Source organism: Pinus tabuliformis, chromosome 2_1 (assembly GCF_031772625.1).
Source record: "Pinus tabuliformis cultivar Carrire ecotype Pingquan chromosome 2_1, CPIR1, whole genome shotgun sequence".
Taxonomy (NCBI): Eukaryota; Viridiplantae; Streptophyta; class Pinopsida; order Pinales; family Pinaceae; genus Pinus; species Pinus tabuliformis.
The window spans coordinates 536046630-536065652 of record NC_142299.1 but is presented as its reverse complement, the minus strand read 5'-3'; the positions used below and the strand labels follow the sequence as shown (position 1 = coordinate 536065652).

The 19023-nt window shown below is 36.7% G+C and overlaps 1 protein-coding gene across 1 annotated transcript; it reads left to right on the top strand.

The window, feature by feature from the left end:
* The first annotated feature begins 2547 nt into the window (after positions 1 to 2547).
* Positions 2548 to 7111, top strand: LOC149201386 (FRIGIDA-like protein 2). Its single transcript, XM_089402939.1, has 3 exons — positions 2548 to 3805; positions 5624 to 5796; positions 5905 to 7111. Exons 1-3 carry the CDS (start codon positions 2812 to 2814, stop codon positions 6643 to 6645), a joined length of 1908 nt encoding a protein of 635 aa, XP_089259065.1. The 5' UTR covers positions 2548 to 2811; the 3' UTR covers positions 6646 to 7111.
* Positions 7112 to 19023: the final 11912 nt, after the last annotated feature.

The following is a 19023-nucleotide window of genomic DNA, read 5'->3' as shown; positions in this document are numbered from 1 at the left end:
TGTCTCTCGGACATGTGAGAAAAGATAGCAAAGGGAATGTGTGCATATCGATAAGAGAAGGGAGGCTTTGTAATGTCCTTATGGTGAATTGTCATAAATTGCGATATCTTTGGGAGCCCCTATGTATTAAGTGTGATATTCATATAGATCCCTGTGTTTTACAATTTACAAATTTGCTTATGAGCTGAGATCAAAGTGCTAGTGCTTGTAGTTAGTTTTGGAGCTCCCTCACTCATAAGCCTTCATTGGTTTCTTGGGAAAAGGGTTAAACAACATACCATACTGAATTTGAAGGTTACATGAAAATCAATCAGTTGGTCGAGTCATATGTTTCCATCGCAAAGTTAATTAATTGTCGAATCTGTCCCTTTGATAATCCAATGGATATCAAGAATAGACCAAGACAAATAATACTTGAACCCCAAAAACACTGTGGGACCCTGGTAGAGCGCATAGATCAAGGCACAATATATATTTTTTATTGAGCCAAGAGGCTCATTCTACAACCCGGTATGATGTGTAAAGATGTGTAATGTTGTCCGTCCATCATCAAAATTGAAATTTTTCTCATGTCGAACAAAATAAAAATTTTAAAAGATCTAAACATAAAAAAATTAAATAACTATATAAAACATTTAGATAATGTCGGTTCATAAAAAAAATTGCATGTGAAGAAATTGGATCCCTCTTGACTCATGTTAGATCCATATTTAAGATGGATCTATGCTGGTTTGAGGGAAAACTCAAGTGTCAAATAAAATTTGCGCAAATTAGCATCTATCTGGAGTGGACCCCATATATTCGGCCTTCATAAAGATAGATAGTGCAGTGAAAGCTTGGAAAATCCGAATCCATTCGTATCACCGGATCAAAAGACATCCAACTAGAAAGAAGTCTAGTCCTAAAACATATCTAGGTGGTAAAAAATGTAATACATTTGGACAAATTCAGACTGAGATAACTACGTTGAGATCAAGTGGAAAAAGGGCCTTGGCACTTTCAGCTTAAGCCAATAGTTGTAGTTGTGGTTTTGTGAGGTCAAGAGAAGTTTAAATGCCCGAGAACTAAGGGTTGTAGAAAGAAGGGTTAGGCATGTGAATCTGCATACATTTCAAGAAAAGAAAAGGGATTTTGGTCATTGATTTAACACAACGCATATGAACGATCTCTAATATTGATTCAAAATTTGTGGGACTTCCCCACATAACACTTTAGGTCAATTAGGGGGTTAGAATAGAGATAAAGCTTGGCATTACAAGTCGTAGTAGATATTTCCATTAGTAGACAAAACGACTACGTCATTGTTACTACCAATGAATATATTTATATGCACTTAATAAATTAAAGAAAAACCCATTCATGTGGACCACCATATTTTGGAGTGATTTAAAATTGTCCTTCCATTCTGATTTCATGAAGACTCACATTTGCTTCTTTGGGGTGTACAACATTGCTTCAAATTTAATCAGTGTATCTTTTCCATGGGCTTGACCTTTATTAGGGTATGCACAATTTGTCCCATTTAAGCTAAATTCCTCCTCTTATTACTTCTTCTTAATACGTGCAACTCTAAACAACTCTTACTTTTTCTTGCAAAGGTAAAATGAAATTCCAACACATTGAGTCAAAAGAAAAATTCATCAACTCTTTTGCTTGATAAGGCCCCCCTCTATTTATTTTCCAAGGAAAATCTCATAAGAAGACTCAAGGAGCACTTCTTCATATTCATAAATGACATTCTTAGTGAACTCATTTAGCATAATAGGATGCTCCTCACCTAGGGGGATTTGAGCATTCACTGACATAGAATTAATGAAGTGGCTAACAACATTGACAACAATAACTTTATGTGTGTGAGTGCGCTTTTCAAAGAGAATCTCTTAAGATGCCCCTCTTATTTAAAGTATTTGATTGGAGAGTGACTCAACCAATGGTGTTTGATTTGGCCCTATGACCTATGGCCTCTCCATTCACAACCCATCTTATATGAATGATTTACTTTTTGAACTAACTTGTTAGAATATATTTATATATAAACCAAACCTTAAGGGTTAGGGTTAGCTTGATTAGGAATACTTTTATGCCAAAATTGAAGGCATCAAATCCAATTAAATCCCTTGAGATTAACATAAATAACCATTGTAAACCCAAAACATTTATTTATATATTTTAGATCTAGAGAAATTGATAATTAATTAAGATTACTTGGAGAAGATCGAAATCCAAATTCAACGAACTACTATTGTAAATCTTAACCTATTTATAATAAAATGCAAATGGAAACTTAGATCTCGACCTAGGATTAAAACATTCCACCTTAATAACACTTACCAATTCACCCTAAGAAAATAATTTTTATACTCAAAATTCAAAATTTCCTTACTAACCATTGAAACTATTTAACCCTATAGAGAAGGTATGACCCCTGCTTAGCCATTGGGATCCCAATGCGACGGATATCTAAAAAATTAGAAACTCGCTCCAAACCGACGGGGAGTCCGCATTTTCAAGCCGAAGGAAACATAAAATAATAAGAAATAAAATTGTTTACATAGATAGGAGATATTTAAACAGACGAAATTGTTTGTAACCACAAAGTGCGAATCCAGCGGTTGGTATAACTCGCTCGTCTGGGAATTGTGTGAGAGCGAGGAAAAGCGAGAGAGAGGAAACAGGCAATGGTAAAGGAGGCCAAAAGAAGTCAGAAGGCGCATGTACAGTCGGAGGTAGGGTTTGAAAACTCAATTTTGACGGTAAGTGTGCACCTTAAAACCCTTGCTTGATCCGAAAGAAATTAAAGGTCTATTGTACATGTCGCTAGCGAGTTCGATCTCGGCAGCCATGGACGAGTTGCCATCCAAGAAGGAACGGCTCCACAAAGCGTTCCTGGAGCTGCAGTCCCATTCTTCGGCCCTGGTAAACTTCAGTGTCCAGTGGAAGGAGCTCGAAGACCACTTCAACGACTTGGAGAAGCGCATGCAGAAGCGGCTCGAAGAGCTCAGAGAAAAAGAGAAGGAAAATGAAAAGGAGAAATCTGTGGCAGAAAAGAGCACTAAAAACGGTAATAAGACCCCGGAGAAAAAATCCACTGTAGAAAAGAGTACTGGAAACCCTAACAAGACAACGGATAAAAAATCCGCCGCAGAAAAGAGCACTGGAAACGCTAATAAGAGCTCGGAGAAAAAATCTGCCGGAGAAAAGAGCGCTGTAAACCCTAATGAGACCTCGGAGAAAAATTCCGCTGCAGAAAAGAGCACTAAAAGCTCTAATAAGACCTTGCCTGAATTAAAAGAGGACGTGAAGCCGCGCCCTGAGCTGAAATCTCTATGCGAGAATATGGACGCCGAGGGCCTCAAGGAATTCTTGGTCAATTCCCGCAGTGAGCTCACGGCGATCCGTAGAAGCCCCCTCGGCGCTGAGGACCCGGCCAAGCTGGTTCTGCAGACTCTGAAGGGCTTTTATCCGGACGGTAAACAGACTACGAACATTGACGCGCAGAGACATGCCTGTGTTTTGCTCTTGGAGTCCCTTCCTTTTGTTTTGTCGCCAGACGAGGTCTCGTCGGAGGCGAAAAAAGAGGCTCAGAAAATTGCTGCTAAATGGAAATTTAGGGTCACTGGAATGATAAGCTCTGGATCCCCGATCACTAATGTGAGGATACACGCATTCCTGCATCTCTTGGCTTCTTACGGAATTTCGAAGGAATTTAAGGATGACGACCTCTGTGAGCTAGTCCTTCTTATTTCCCGTGATTCGCAGACGCCCGAGCTCTGCCGCGCGCTTCAGCTCACTCACAAAATACCAGGTTTGTGGATTTTCCAATTTTTGTTTCAGACGGCCTCTAGGTTCAGTATAATTTTTTGCATTACGGTTACATTGTCAGTTCATACTGTATACTTTATATAAAAAATAAAAGTTATACCATTCATCAGCAGCCAGGGTTGGAATTCGCTATTTTGTGGGCTTTAATGTGTTCTTGCCGTGTTTCTGTAGTGGTTTTTTCCAGTTTTTATTTGTTTCTAAAATAATCTTCTCTTATGTGCGTCGCCGAAACTTCTCAGTTTCCAGTATATTTTTGCTCTTACACCTTTTAACCTTCTCTTATCTTTCTTTCCCTTTCAAATTTCTTTTATAATCTGTTTTAGCTAGATATTAGTTTTTAGCCATCCACTTGGTCTTAATATATTTTTTTCTATCTTCATTGTATATTTAGACCACTCATTATCAGCCGTTCGTAGTTGAGGTTCTGCCTACTATGTCAAAACCTTGAGGATGGCCTATATAATGACTAACGTCCTTAATTTGACAGTCTGTTCGGAACTCGTTTACAGAAACCCCAACAGCTGTGTATACGCACTTTATCGTCATTTCCTTAGTTTGCACAACGAGCAGAGGTAAAAATCGCTAGATTCAAGCAGATGATTCCTTAAAACTCTGGCCTGTGCAATCCCCCATTTTACAATGAACTGTGTAAATGCATCTCCAGTGGCCTCCCTCCCAGACAGGTTTTCCTTTTTTGATTTTGTTGGTAAATGGCACTTCTACCTTTGGCTTAGATGGCCCAACTGGAGAGGCTATTCTACCATATTCGCCCAGTATTTGCACCTGGCCTCGTATGTTGAGATGCTTGATATCTATTGGTTGTGAAGGATTCTAAGACTTCCACCCAATCTCAGATGTGGTAGATAACTTTGCTGACCAAATCAACACAGCTATGTCTCCAGGGGGGTCTCCTAAAAGTCATTTTGATAATTTGGTATGCTGTGAATGTTGAATTTCAAATTACGGATGTTTTAAAATCTGGAATTGGACTGCAATTGGTCCAGGCCCCAGGGTCAGTCTGGATTTGTATCAGAATTGGCTGATGGCTAGGTTTATGAATTGGTTCATTGAAAATCTGTGTTACTGGATCTACCATCTCCATGGGTAGGATCCATGGATCTGATTCTGTTTTGTTAGGTTCCACCCATGATCCAACATGGAAGCAGATCTCCGAGTGAAGGAAACAGTTCATGAGCCTATCAAATGGATCCAGAAACTTCCAAGTGCTTTTTTGACCATTGATCCCCTGATTTTTTTAATGAAAAACTCTTAACAGTAAAAACCTAGACCCCATTTCTTGTCAAGGTCTGATGTATCCTCTTGTCAAAATCCATGAGTAGTTTTTTTATTGGCTTGTTTGTGGAGCAATAATTTTGATGTGAATGTGTCAATAATAGGTGCATTTATAGGTGACTGCTTATGATTTTCTTAGGTTAGTTGTCCAAATGCGTAGAATTTGTTTTTCAAACTATGCATCTAATTCCTGAGATCAAATGAGTGTTAATCTACTCCTTGTCAAGCGCGAGGCTGAGTTTACTTGCAATGGTTTCTGTCCTTGTTCAATTGTTTACAAGTTGATATGTATTTTTATGTATAAATACTGCTTGGCTGTTGATTTCATTCTTCAGACATAGATGAGTATTATGCTTAATATGCCTCCAGCAGAAAGGTTTCTTGAACTTGCTGCTTCTTGTGCTCTAAATTATTTTGAAATTGCTTACAAAGTTGTTTTCAAGACTTTATGGGCTTCTAATTGGTTGATTGTGGTCCTTAATGACATGTTTGGTCTTGTTTCTTGCAGATATTGTGGAAAAATTGCGTAGCCAAAGGCAAATGGATGCTTTACGGTTTGTCTTTGCATTTGGACTCGTAGAAAAATTTCCACCAGTGCCTTTGTTGAAGGCATATCTCGAGCATCAAAGGAAAGCATCAGAAGAAATAGCAAAAAAAGGAAAAGATCATGTTGGGTCACTGGTATGTTTATTCTTATTGGTGTGGTTCATGCTCCCTTTTTAGTATAAACTATCAAAATATTAACTTTTCATTAGACATATTCTCTGAACACTTCATGTCTTATTGCAGAATTCAGCAGCCTCAAAAGAAATTCATTCATTGAACAATGTAATAAAGTGCATTGAAGTGCACAAACTTGAATCACAGATGCCTACCAAAGATCTTCAAAAACGTGTGGCTCAGTTACAGAAAGACATGGAAGAGAGGAAAAGATCTGCAGAAGCCATTAGGACTGAGACTAAACGGGCTCGTCTTAACAGTGATAATGGTGGTGGTGGTGTTGGTGGTGGTGGTGCTGTTGCTGGTTCACTGTTCCCTAAAACTACCCCTTCCAGTGCCTTTGCCCTTCCCAATTCTTCTTCGCTGCTACCTAAAACTACCCCTCCTAGTACCTTTGCGTTTTCCAATTCTTCTTCGCTGCTCCCTACTAAACCTACCCATCCCAGTGCCTTTGCCCCCTCCAATTTTTCTGACTTACAACGTCCTGCTCCAATGGCCAGTATCCCATCTTACAATTTACCTGGTCAGGGTGTATATGACAGGGGAAGCCAAGACATATCCAGTATCCCATCTTACAATTTACCTGGTCAGGGTGTATATGACAGGGGAAGCCAAGACATATATCGATCGGCCTATGATGTTGGAAACAACCCATCATCTTTGTCTAAATCTCATTTATATCCATCAGAAAGTCTACAATCGTCTTTGTATGGGGTTGGCTCCTATCATGGATCAACCAATTATGGAAGTTATAATATTGGCAGTGGTGTGCCTCCAACAACTTCTTACCAGTCTTCATATTTACGTTAGGTCTGCTTTATTTGGTATTTTGGAAGCCATGTCCTGAGCTGCTGATGCGGACTGAACTGCCTGCTAAATGAACTTTGAAGTAATCACTTTTCAGTTACAGGTCTAGGAAGCATAACGCTTTCAACAAATCCAAATGTAATTTTTTTATTTTGGTCATGGGATCGGCCACATAGTTTTGCTGAATTATCTGCAAGTTGTTCTTCTTAGCTTTATTTGGATGCAAGGATTTGCCTTTGAAAAAGTACCTGCCTGATTTGCCCTAGTGGTCAATGTAATTGCTAAATATGTTTTTTTTTTTTGCTCTATTGAAATTTTGTCTGGTTGCTAGCATATCACGTCATCGGTTCTGTGACAAGTTTTGTTTGGCATGTGTGCCAAAATTGTATGAATTGATTCTTTGTTGGTAACTGCATAATCCATATGGCCAATTCCAATTTTCAATTTTAGGGGCTACTGTTTTATCTCCTATTTATGTAACTTTAAATTAATAAAAGTAATCTCACCGCAGTTCTACAGAAACATCGCCAAATTTTGGTTTTTGTTGACCGGAGGCATGGATTTTAAGTTCCAATTTTGAAATTATTAGAGAAATCAGTTTTTGTTTCTGGGAAATGTATCTCAAAATGTTATTAGTGAAATCTCTTTTATAGTGATTTGATAATGGAGTAGTATCTATGTTGTCGTCATCTTTTCAATTTTTCAATTGTTAGAGAAAGCTCTTTTAAATGAATAGCTTCTTTTTTAAGTTACTACTGAATTCTCGTTTCTTTTTTTAAGTTTACTACTGAAATCTCTTTTTAAAGATTATTAGGAAAAAATTGTTTCTTTAAAAGTGGATTCGATTCCGCGATTATTAATAATTGTTGTTTTTTCTATGGTCTTGATTTAAAAAAAAGGGGAATGGTCTCTTTTTCTTTTTAGGTTATTATTCTCTTTAAAAAAAAATATCAAATGAATTTGATTCTTTCTATGAATTTGATTCTTTCTTTATGAATCTTTGTTTTTTCCTTTTTCTTGATGAATCGTGATAATGGTTAAAGGGGTTTGAATTTATTTCTTTATTAAATAAGTTGTATTTTCATTCTAAATAATTACAGTTTCAAAATATATTGTTTTTTAAAATCAAACGTTTTATATTAAAAATACACCATTTTAAAAATAATTTATATAAATAATGATCAATAAATATTTATAAGACTTATCATTTATTAAATAAAATGAGGTTAATAATTATTTTATAAATGAATTTATGAATTCGATAATTAAAAAAAATGTTATATGTTATGATGTTTTAATTTCCATTTTTTAATAAAAAATAATTATATATGATAAATATCATATAAATATCCATTTCTTAATAAAAAGAATAATTACATATTATTAATATCCATAAAATAAATATATAAGAATAATTACATATAATTACATATTATTGATATTCATAAAATAAATATATAAGAGTAATTACATATCATTAATATCTGATATAAAATAAATATAGGATTTTAATAATTATGGAAATTGAATAATAAAAGAAAATCCAGACATTTTGAGTTATTGATATTCATAAAATAAATATATAAGAGTAATTACATATTATTAATATCCGATATAAAATAAATATAGAATTTTAATAATTATGGAAATTGAATAATAAAAGAAAATCTAGACATTTTGAGAGCCGTAAAGAGTCGCAAGAAGTGAGCCATGTTAATTAACTAGGATATTATTATTTAATGTTATATAATATGCATTAAGTTGCTTTTATTAAAGTTCAAAATTAGACTCGCGAGTGGTATAAAAAAAATTATTTGTTAGAAGTATGAGTGAGCCATGTTAATTAACAAGGATATTATTATTTAATGTTATATAATACACATTAAGTTGTTTTTATTAAAGTTCAAAATTAGACTCGTAAGTGCTATAAAAAAAATTATTTGTTAGTTGAATTTCAATAGACTAAGTTCAAAATTGGACTGGCAAGTGTTATAAAAAATAATTTAATTATTTGTTAGTTGAATTTTAATTCAATACGGCAATTGCTATAAAAAATAATTTAATTATTTGTTTGTTAATTGAATTTCAATTCAATAGGCTAAGTTCAAAATTGGATAGGCAAGTGCTATAAAAATTAATTTAATTATTTGTTACTTGAATTTCAATTCAATAGGCTAAGTTCAAAATTGGATGGGCACGTGCCATAAAAAAAGTATTTGTTAGTTGCTATAAAAAAAGAATTATTTGTTGGTTGAATTTCATTAGGCTAATAGAAGCCTAGAATCGTGAAAATATTTTAAATGAGCATTGTTGCAAGTTTTTTATTTTCCATGATGTTTATTGTTACTCCAATTTTAAGACATGGTTAACATATTTATTTTTATCTTTTAACATGTGTTCATGAGTAATGAGGGAAGATTGAGGCAATTTGTTGAATATGATGTCCAATTTTAAGACATGGTTAACATATTTATTTTTATCTTTTAACATATGGACATGAGTAAATACGAGGGAAGAGTGAGGCAACTTGTTGAATATGATGGAACAAAAGTTGGAGAGACTAGTTTTGTATAGATTGTCTATTTTTCATCCATTTTATAACTATAAATGTGTAAGTGTGATTCCTTGTTCTTGAGCAAGATGTAGTCCCAAATTGAGTGCTATGTCTAAAAAAATAATTGGTGGTTGGCCTTACCTTAATAGAGGAGGAGAATATGAGTGGGTGAAATGTAGACGACCTCCTCCCCTATTACCTCCTTGGAATGGGTCACCTTTGGTGCATTATTGTGAAAGGTTGAGAGATAGTCTTTTTATATTTGAATGTTAATATAGAGGATTCCCTAGTGTTGTAGAGTCTAAAAAAGGTGAGGGGTGGTCATTTTATATATGAATGTTAATGACCTTCCTCTCACATATTGGCCCATACATTGCAAAGGGGAGTCCATAATGACCAAACTATCAATAACAACTTTGATAGCTAACAAAACCTTGTTTTAAAAAATTGCAAGATTCCATGCAATCCAAATGTGCAATGCAATTGCGAGGGGGAGGGCTTTACGCTGTGAACTTAACCCTCTGTCTAAGGCATCTTTAACATGGACACCTTCCCAAAGATAAGAGAACTTTATGTTTGCAAATTTCTGCCCATACAGTGGAAATGAATGGGTGATGTATAAAAAAGATGCAAAACAATTTTGACATCTTGGTGCAATAGAGCACATAGAGGAAATGAATGGGCAACATAGAAAAACGATGCAAAACCAATTTGTCATCTTGGTGCCATAGAGCACAAATCTTGGACCTAAAAATGATTTTTTTTGCCATGTGTGCACTTTATTGTGAATTAGGAGGCACATGGATTTTTTTTTTGAGGGAGCCTATGCACACAAATCGAGATGGTGCGGTACTGAAAAGGCCATTTTTCTACTTGAAGTGAGGGTTTAGTCCTTTTGTATTTTTCAAAGAAGAATGTCTCTTTGAAAGAGAGACACTGTCACTTGAAGTGAGAGTTCAACCCTTTTGTATTGTCAAAGGAGAATGTCTCTTTGAAGGAGAGACATTGCCACTTGAAGTGAGAGTTCAGTCCTTTTGTATTGTCAAAGGAGAACATCTCTTTGAAGGAGAGACATTTCCAAGGGAAGTGAGAATTTGGTCTTTTTATATTGACAAAGAAAAACATCTCTATTGAAAATCAACTAATGAAGTGGCTGCGCAATTGAGTGAAGCCCAAAGACATAGCCCACACTTGGTGAACTCTGTTACTAATTTGATGATCTCTTCTCATATGTGATTGATTTCTTGTCTCATGTTTTTTTATGCATATTATTTATGCAATTATGATCATTTAATGTGTTATGTAATGAATTTGGAGACTATCAACACATTCACAAGTTTAGTTGGATTCAAGCCTCTTAATGTAATCAAGTCAAAAGATCATTATTAAGAATCGTGTCATGTTCAAGGGACTTTCAACAAGATCAAGTTTAAGATCGGTTTCCTCTTGCATTTGGATCAATCGCAAACCCCACCCCCTTGGAGGAACACCATCCCTAATGTTCTATATCAAACACATTCGAAGTCATGCATTAAACCAAGCACAAAATCATTATGAACTTTATATGCACAACTTTGTACAATCATTTACAAAATTACTTACTTTGCTTTAACAAATAAACAAAAATGAACATGTTTCTCGATCTAGGATGCATATAGGTTCAAGCTACAAATCTCCCTTTGGTTCTACTTATATCACTGACCAATCAATCACATGATTAACATCCTATGTTAGAAACTAGATCACTACTAGTGGGAGGGGGGGGGGAGGAGAGGGAGGGAAAAGTTGAAACAATAGTGATGGCCTTTATATCAATTTTAAATCATTTTACTGCAATATCAAATAGCCATACACTTTCACAATATTAGCTTAACAAAACATGAAAAAAACGATAAAATCAAAGCATAATAGCCATGGAAAGCATCAACACAAATAATCACATGAAGACACAAGAATTTCTGGTGGAAACCCTTTCGGGACAAAACTACCCTATTGATGTTGCAACTATTATTTTGCTGAACAAGATTTTACATGGATTATACATGGATTAGCTTACACCCATAATCTGAAATACTTGGCTTACATTAAAGTATTTTAGCACTTATCATATAGGAAGTATGTTTCTTTCATGTATCTATGGAAATATATTCGTTGGAAGCGCCCACGACCAACGATCCTCAACCAACACCCATTGGATTCTCCAACACCAATTGGATGGAGAAATATGTTCAAGATGAATATGTTGAATGAATGTCTACTTTGAAGCCTCCATGCCTTCACTTCCTCCATGTGAACCACATTTCATATATTTTCGAACTGGGTTTTCAATCTGCTTAACATGAGTAACCCAACAACATCATTGTTCTGCACATAAAATCTGAATCAAAAACTTTGCCTGGAGGAAGGAAATTCTTCTCTTCTTCCCAAACCAAAACTTTTCTCTCTAACACCACAAGCTATCAATTCTCTGTTACCTGCAACACAAAATCTAAATTTTCTTCTCAATTTCTTTGAATTTTACATACATAACTCTGATATATCTATGCAATAATGTGTGAGTCCCTGCTTCAATCTCTACTCACTCACAATGCCCTCACAATAGCATGCTCACACACTCTCAAGACACCCAACAAAATAAAATCAAAGCCTTCTTTTATTTATCATTTTTTGTGATAATTAACTCAGTAAATGCTACAGGTTATGGAGCACTCAACAATTATTTTCACACTTCTCAGTTTGCTTGGATTCATCTCCTTAACTTGATTAAGCCACTTTATCCACTACTTGATGGATATTCTCAAGTTTAACCAACTTCTAGAAGCTCCCTTACCTTTTTTGACCATATACTGAAAAGTTTTAATCAAGAACATCACCACAATACCAAAATTAGCTAAGATGCATGAGGAATTCAAAGAAATTCCAGCTAAATTCTCAACTACATGCATGAAACTACTGGATCTAGGCTACAACGCATGCACATGCTTGTATCCATGTAGTTGGAGCCCTATAACCACATGCACAGGCCTGCATGGGTGCGGTTGGGGCATATGATGGGAGAACACCAATCAAAACACCTCAGCTCCTGTTCAAACTTCTTCCAGAGCTTGACAAGCCTTTGTAGGACCTTTAAAATCCACTAGAACCTTTGTAACACTTCACCAAGTCACTGCCACATCCCCATCATCATCGCAAGTAAAACTAGCCACATCACCATCATCATCACAAGTAAAACTAGGTTTACTTGGATGCCAACCAACAAATATACTAACACCTGGGCCATCAACTTGCCCCAGAACAACTCTACCATCAATATGAAACTCCAGAACATGTTAGACATCTTCTAACACATGTACAACTAACTCAAGCATCCTCTAGCACTTGTAGATCATCTCTAAGCCCTATGTATAATATCATCAACATGAGGGACCTAATCCGAAACATGGAGACATAATCGGCAAGACTCCTCAACTCTAACTCCTGTAGCAACAACCAAAACCTATATGCAACAACATGATCAGTCAAAATGAGCAAGGAGGTCATCACATTTCCAACAAAACTCTACTAAACATGCAACACCTCTGCACAATCGACCATAGTCGCAAAACATCCAAACTAGTGCAACACACCGCCATCCAACTCCATGTAACAACATAATCACAACAACATGATCATTAGGACCATGACATCCTTTGCTCAACTTTGTATGCAACACCTGTAAAGCACAACTCCATCCTCACATCTTCATGTTAGTAGACATGCCAAAACCAATGCAACACATCATCCATGTACAAGCCACTTGTAACCAAACATACGAGCATTGACCAACTCACCTACAACCCATGCTACTAGGTTGACATCAATGCAACCAATAACACATCTACAACACTGCAACACACATCAATGCCAACAATCTCCCCTTTTGGCATTGATGGCAACCCCAACTGAAACAACCATATGAAACTATCCTAAAAATTGATCTTCATCCTCACATTCTCCCCCTTTGACATCAATGGAAAAGGGCTAAATATGTTAAGGAAAAATGCTATATGCTTCTTTCCATGCAATGGGCTCCATAAAAAAAGCATAAACTCCACCCAAAATGATATGCAGGTGATGAACAATGGAATGTAGCACTGATCAATAAATTTCCCTTGGACACAAGCTATGACTCATCAACAACAAACTAGACCAATAGTATACATTTCCTATCCGCAAAAACAATAAATTATCTCACTCATATGACAACATAACAATAAGTAACAACAGCAAAATCCATGTCATAGTAGTAGCAACAAATCAAGTCATCAACGCATAGCAGCAACAACATAATGTGACCAACTAGCAACAACAACTCTGATAGCCTCTATAGAAATTACATTAGACTCTCCATCTCATATCTGTATCTCCACACTGTACTATCCAACAACAAAAAACTCATACATCAACAACAACAATGACTATCTGGAAGCAACATCTCTCACTCCTATCTCAATGAGTAGTTATAACATCCTTTGAGGAAAACATGGTCGCAGCAAATACATGATGACAGGGTTACAATAGCATGACCAACCATACTCTACTGAATGAAAACATCTCCATGGCTGAATGTGAACAAATATATATATATATAGCAATATTCCTCCTTACCATATGCAAGAGGCTACTCCACATAGACCAATGACTATGACCAAATGATATGTAATAGAGTACAAGGCTTCATAGGCCTATTACATGGCTACCAAAATGATAATACATGATTTTTACAATGATAACATAGGCCCATATATGGCTGAACCAACTCTCATGAATCACTATGCAACATATGTCAATTATGGCTCATGGCTCTATGACTAATACCAAATGATTTACAATAAGAATCTATGATTTCATGAGCATAATACAAGGCTTTATCAATGAGATATATTGTTGATAAAATGACACCAAGTGATGAAGCATCAAAATGCATGGCTGAAATATACACTCACTACAATGGTCAAACACCATGGTTCACCTCTATGCATGAAATAAATAAGTATATGACATAAATGATCAACAATATGTGTTTTATATGACAACAAGATAATAACAATGCATATCATATGAAGACATGTGACAGTCTCTCCAAATCATCAACCATAACTGCAGTAATCAACAATACACAACAATGTATATTGGCCCAACAACAGCTTGTATCAACAACACCATGAACCAACAACATATATTAGCATCATGAATCATAAATATAGCACACCAATCAACACAATATATCAGCTCTCTATAGAAAAACATAGCAACAACAATAATCATCATATGGAGCATGAATCTCTGTATTATACATTGAACTAGCAGTAGCAACAAGATGTGGTGGCAGCAACAATATCACATCAACAACCATACTCAGAAAATCAAACATCATTCACCATCATACTAATCTCCATACAAGTATCACATGCATAATTTCATCAAACCAAGATGCATATTACATGCCAATTGCATGTCAACTCATATAGACATCATATAATCCATGCAAAACCAAATTACAAGCTCATGCATCAACCTCATGTTAGATAAGCACATAACATGGAACATATAGTAAACTCCTCCAAGGGACCATGATTCCATCAATTTCACTGAAAAACATTAGAGGCATATGATATGCTCCCCTTGAGCATGTGCCATCACATTTTGTCAACCTTCTTCCTAATCACAATAACCTTAGAAAAAACCTCAGTAGCAAAAATCCATCATCAAGAAGTCATAATCAAAGAGATATGCACCATTAACATCACATCCTAACCGCATGTAGAACGATGTGCCACATATTCCCTCCGAGCCTACGAAGGCCTCACATTCATTTTTCAATCTAAATAATCTATCATGCAAGAGAAGAATGCAATATGTGTTGATCTATTCTACTTAGAATCTGATGATAAAGAGTACTTCTTTGATCTCCTTTCCTTGCTTACTCTTCCCTTCAACACATAAACATTGTCTGGTGTCTTGAATCCTTTAGCGATCACCCTTTTTGATACTTCTTTCCTGATGAAGAAACCTTTTCGAGTTGAAGACCATTTCCTAACCTCCATCAACCATTTGGCTCACACTTAGAATATTGTGCTTTATACCCTCAATGAGCCATACGTCTTCTGCATTGGTCCTCTTTTTACCAAGGTTGGACTTATCACTTCCTAATACTCTTGATGGTTCAATCCCTTCAAAAACAACATGACCACTCTTAGTTCTCTTCAAGAAGTGAAATTTTCTCCTATCTCCTGACACATGGAGTGAACATTCTTTGTATTTTGCATACATAACTCTAATATATCTTTGCTATACTGTGTGAGTAGCTATTGCAATCTCTACTCACTCACAATTCCCTCCCAATGGAATCCTCTAACACTCTCAAGGAAACCAACCAAATAGATTCAAAGCCTTCCTTTATTTATCATTTTTCTGTGATGATTAACTCAATAAATGCTACAGTTTATAGAGCACTCAACAATTATTTTCACACTTCTCAGTTTGCTTGGATTCATCTCCTTGACTTGATTAAGCCACTCTCTCCACTACTTGATGGATATTTTCAAGTTTAACCAACTTTTAGAAACTCCCTTACCTTTTCTGACCATACACTAAATTTTTTTGATCAAGAACATCACCACAATACCAAAATTAGTTGAGATGTGAGAGGAATCCAGAAGAATTCTAGCTAAATTCTCAATCGCATGCACAAAACCACTAAATCTAGGTTGCAACTACATGCACATGCTTGTCTCCATGCAGCTGAATCCCTTCAACTACATGCATAAGCCTGCATGGGTGCGATTGGGGCGTAAGATGGGAGAAAACCAATCAAAACATCCTAGATCCTGCTCAAACTTCTTCCAACGCTTGAAAAGTCAAACTAGGTTGACTTGGATGCCAACCAGCAAATATACTAACACCTGGGCCATCAACTTGCTCCACAACAACTCTTCCATCAATATGCAACTCCTAAACATGTCAGAAATCCTCCAACACCTATACAACCAACTCAAGCATCCTCTGACACTTGTAGATCCTCTCCAAGCCCTATGTATAATATCTTTGACATGAGGGACCTAATCCGGAACATGGAGACCTAATCAACAAGGATCCTCAACTCTAACTCTTGTAGCAGAAGCCAACACCTGTATGCAGCAACATGATCAATCGACATGAGCAAGGAGGTCATCACATTTCCAACACAACTCTACTAAACATGCAAGACCTATCCACAACTAACCATAGTCGTAAAACATCCAAACTAATGCAACACACCACCGTCCAGCTCCATGTAAAAACATGATCATTAGGACCATGACATCCTCCGCTGAACTCTTTATGAAACACTTGCAAAGCACAATTACATCCTCACATATCCATGCTAGTAGACATGCCAAAACCAATGCAACACATCATCCATGTACAAGCCACTTGTAACCAAACATACAAGTGCTGATAAGCTCACCTGCAACCCATGCTAACAGGTTGACATCAATTCCAACCAACAACACATCTACAACAGTGCAACACACATCAATTTCAACATCCTACACATACTTTTTAAGTAATGAAACATGAAAAATATTACGAACTTTCACTGTTGGTGGCAAGGCTATCCTATATGCTATTGGCCCTATCTTTTCAAACACTTGAAATGGTCCACAAAACTGTGGTGCTAGCTTAGCACATGACCCAATTCTCAGGGAACTCTTCATATGTTTCACTCATCAGTAGACATGCTCTCCTATGTTAAATTCTTTATGAACTCTATGTTGGTCTGCATAGCTCTTTTGTATATCTTGAGTGATCTAAAAATGAGATCTTAGACAATTATTAAGGTATTACAGACTCATGTGCATGGATATGCCTATGTTACTTTGTGCAATGGATCGATAAGATTGCGAAATACATAGACAATGAAGCAGTTAAAGAAACATAATAGACAACACACATAAACACAACAAGTTTAATATGGAGTTCACCCAAAACTCCTGGGCTACGTCTCCTGGTCTAGCCTTCAGTGGTGGCCTCTCTATTATGTCTTCAGAAGCAGAGTTTTACAACAGTGAGCTCAAATTGAGCCTCACACAATAGATACAAAACAATAAGGCTTTACTTGGATCCCCCAAGTCTCTTTTGAGTACACAGACTCTCCTCACTAACTCTCTATCTCTGTTTGATCTCTGTCTCAGCACTGCTTGTCTCTGTTTCTGGTAGTCTGTGGCTTTAAAGCCAATCTGCGTTGTTTGTTCGTTTCCTCTTCTCGGGCTCTCTGGCTCCCGGCCTCTGTCTGCTCGAATCCCCCTTCTGAGCATTAGCAATCATAGCCTAACGTCTTCAGGGGAGGTGGCCACCTGTTCTGCAACGAAAGAGTCCATCTGGCCTTTGAAATCCCGGAAATGGCCATTCTCTGTTTACATAGAGAAATATATTCAACACAGGAAAAATCTGCCAAAACATAGTTTTTCGAACTTCAAATATTTATAAATGCGCCCTATTCTCCTATCAGGTTCGCCTGAGATCGCTTATTGCATGTCGCAAATGTCCATTCCACTGTGTAGCTTCGATGTGACTTGTTGCAATCGCATGTCGCATGAGCCTCAGGTCGCTGGTATGTGCTCCGTCGTGATATCACGAGTCAACCCGGGACGTCGATCTGTGCGCTTGATCGACGGTCCTTGTTGACCGTGCTGATCGCCGTCGCAATGTTTAAGTGGAAGCCTCCGATAGCCTCCGCCAATTTGCGATACGCCGATCAGATCTGGACCGTTGATCGGCCAGATTCAACGGCTCCTGTGCTTAACTGTCCAAGCCTTCAATATGCCTGTTTTTCTCTGTTTTTTCTATGTTTTTTTTCACCCCGATAATGTAACCCGTCATCTCTAAAAATTCTCCACATGTGATAGTTTTGATCTTTGGCAGACTTAGAAGATTTTGAAGACTTAGAGGGTGTCCTAGGATCCATTTGGATCACGCCTCCCCATTGAAAAGGCTTTTGGAACACCAAAAGTTGGTTTTTAAGCATCAATCAAGTAAGGATATAATTTCCTCGCTTGTCCAATCTCTATCTATCTTGCACTGCTTGGTTTTGAACCTTTGAGTCCGATTCTAAGGTACTCAACATTCCCTCTTCACGTAGTTCTCACCTTCCCATCCAGAACTGTATTTTCCTGCAACTCATTGAGATATTTAGGCAACAGATCATCAATAAAAGGCAACTAACTTTGGTCTTTGGGATCTTCAATCAATGAAGGTTCAAATAGTCTCAAGTTCTCTGCATTAACTACTGAATAGATGTGCATGTAAGCTAACAAATCAAGGCGAAAAGCATTTTCACCAATTTTCTCAAGTATCTTGAAAGGACCATACCTTATTGGCTTCAACTTCTTTCCTTCACCTTGCATTCTGTCTTTGCTGATGTACAGCCAGACTTGATCACCAACTTGGAAGCTATTCTCAATTCAATGCTTATCATGCCTTGCCTTGTACTTGGCTTGGCTCTTTTCCAGCTGTTCTTGCACTGCATGGTGAATTTCTAGGATCTATTTAATGAACTTAGTTGCTTTGTCCACATCACTATGTCCATCAACTGTTATGTCTTTACTAAAGACAAAATCCAAGGGAGACCTTGGTATAAAACCGAAACAAGTTTCAAAAGGAGATATTTGTGTAGAAGAATGTATAGCACATTTGTAAGCATGTTGCACATAACACAAATATTCATCCCAAAGCTTGGGATGCTTGCTGCAATAGCCCCTGAGCAACTGAATCACTGTCCTGTAGACCACCTTTGTTTGGCCATC